The sequence below is a fragment of the Asterias rubens genome, chromosome 8 (assembly GCF_902459465.1).
Source record: "Asterias rubens chromosome 8, eAstRub1.3, whole genome shotgun sequence".
Taxonomy (NCBI): Eukaryota; Metazoa; Echinodermata; class Asteroidea; order Forcipulatida; family Asteriidae; genus Asterias; species Asterias rubens.
Window position 1 is genome coordinate 20,788,888 of NC_047069.1, and position 1,438 is coordinate 20,790,325.

General features: G+C 37.9%; 1 protein-coding gene across 1 annotated transcript; it reads left to right on the top strand.

Moving 5' to 3' along the window:
- The first annotated feature begins 240 nt into the window (after positions 1–240).
- On the top strand, positions 241–1,438 carry LOC117293947. Its single transcript, XM_033776447.1, has 2 exons — positions 241–823; positions 1,082–1,438. The coding sequence occupies exons 1-2, from the start codon at positions 723–725 to the stop codon at positions 1,293–1,295; spliced, it is 315 nt and encodes a 104-aa protein (XP_033632338.1). The 5' UTR covers positions 241–722; the 3' UTR covers positions 1,296–1,438.

The following is a 1,438-nucleotide window of genomic DNA, read 5'->3' on the forward strand; positions in this document are numbered from 1 at the left end:
TCATGATAAAAATCTTGTATATTTTTGTATTTGCATTCCAAATAATTCCAAATTCTACTGAAAACTTTGACAGTTACAAGGTTTTTAAAAAGGGGTCGCCAAGCTCATTAAATATGCACAGCCCAACGGAACGTGCATACGTAAAAAACAAACGGAAGCACTTTTCAGTGGGCTGCGCGCTGACTGTGTGTGTGTGTACTGTGGTCGTACTAAAACATAACGTTGTCGTTAGGCGTACAACTTAACGTTAGGCGTACATACTGTTCGTACTGTAGCCTATCTATTTCCCCAAATTTGTCATTTGTTGGAACATATGACACTGATTAAATGCAAGATGTTGTACCCTGAAAAAAGGTGTAACTTAAGTTTTCGGCTTTCATTCAAATCAGCATGCATGATCAGGAAGAGGACCCTCTAAAAAAATTCTCTATTTATTGTTTTTTGTCCTACTGGCCAGCTGCCGCTTTGTTGGACCTGGCAGCCTTCATAGATGGCTTCTGCTGTCTGCCCACACTCCCCAACCCCAATACACATTACTAAAGTAAACGTTATACATGAAATTAATATGTATCCTTCCATCTTTAACTTTCAGAATGGCAAACAAATCCGTTCGATTTTACCCTGGCCTTGATGTGATTCTCTTGAGGGAGGTCTTGGCAATTTCCAGCGAAGGATTATCAAAAACAGCATAGGAGGGAATCAACAAGATAATAAATGAAGCCATGAAGACAAAGAATACTTATGTAACACTGAGAGCATGTAAAGATCGCCTTCGTCACCTACAGAATGCTCACCGAAGAAACGAAATGAGTTCTTTACGAGCGTAAGTATTTTTACATATACAAATTGATCAATATTTAGGCAAATTTCAAACAATCAAACAAATTTAGTTTTTGTACATGTGTCTCAGGATTTTAAGCATAGTCTAAATTGACGTCCCATTGAAAAATTACCAAGATGGTGGCATTATGAGAAAGGTCTTATACTCTATTGCAATGCACTGAAGTCACAGAAGAGGAATAATTAAACACATGAAATAAATAGTAGCCTAATCTTTCTCTTCACTGTGTTACCATTTCAGCTCCGGTACAGACGAGGAGTATGATGAACGGAGCCAGCTTCTAACAGAACTGGCTGATTTGGATGAGGAGAGGAAACATGAAGATGCCAAGAAAAAGAGTGAGGAGGAAGAAAAAGAAAAGCAGGGCCTAGCTATTCGAGCAGCAGCGATGGAATCTCTTGTACCTGCAAAGAAGGCACCAGATGGTGACAAAAAAGGTTATTTTCTGACCTGATTTATTTATGTTATTTTATTTATTAAATTACATATCCAACAACATATAAGCAGAGGTGGCTCTTTTAGGATTTGTTTTTATTTTTTAAGTTGTCAGATATTGCCTGAGATCGCACCACAGATCACCTACAATCCAAAAATTTG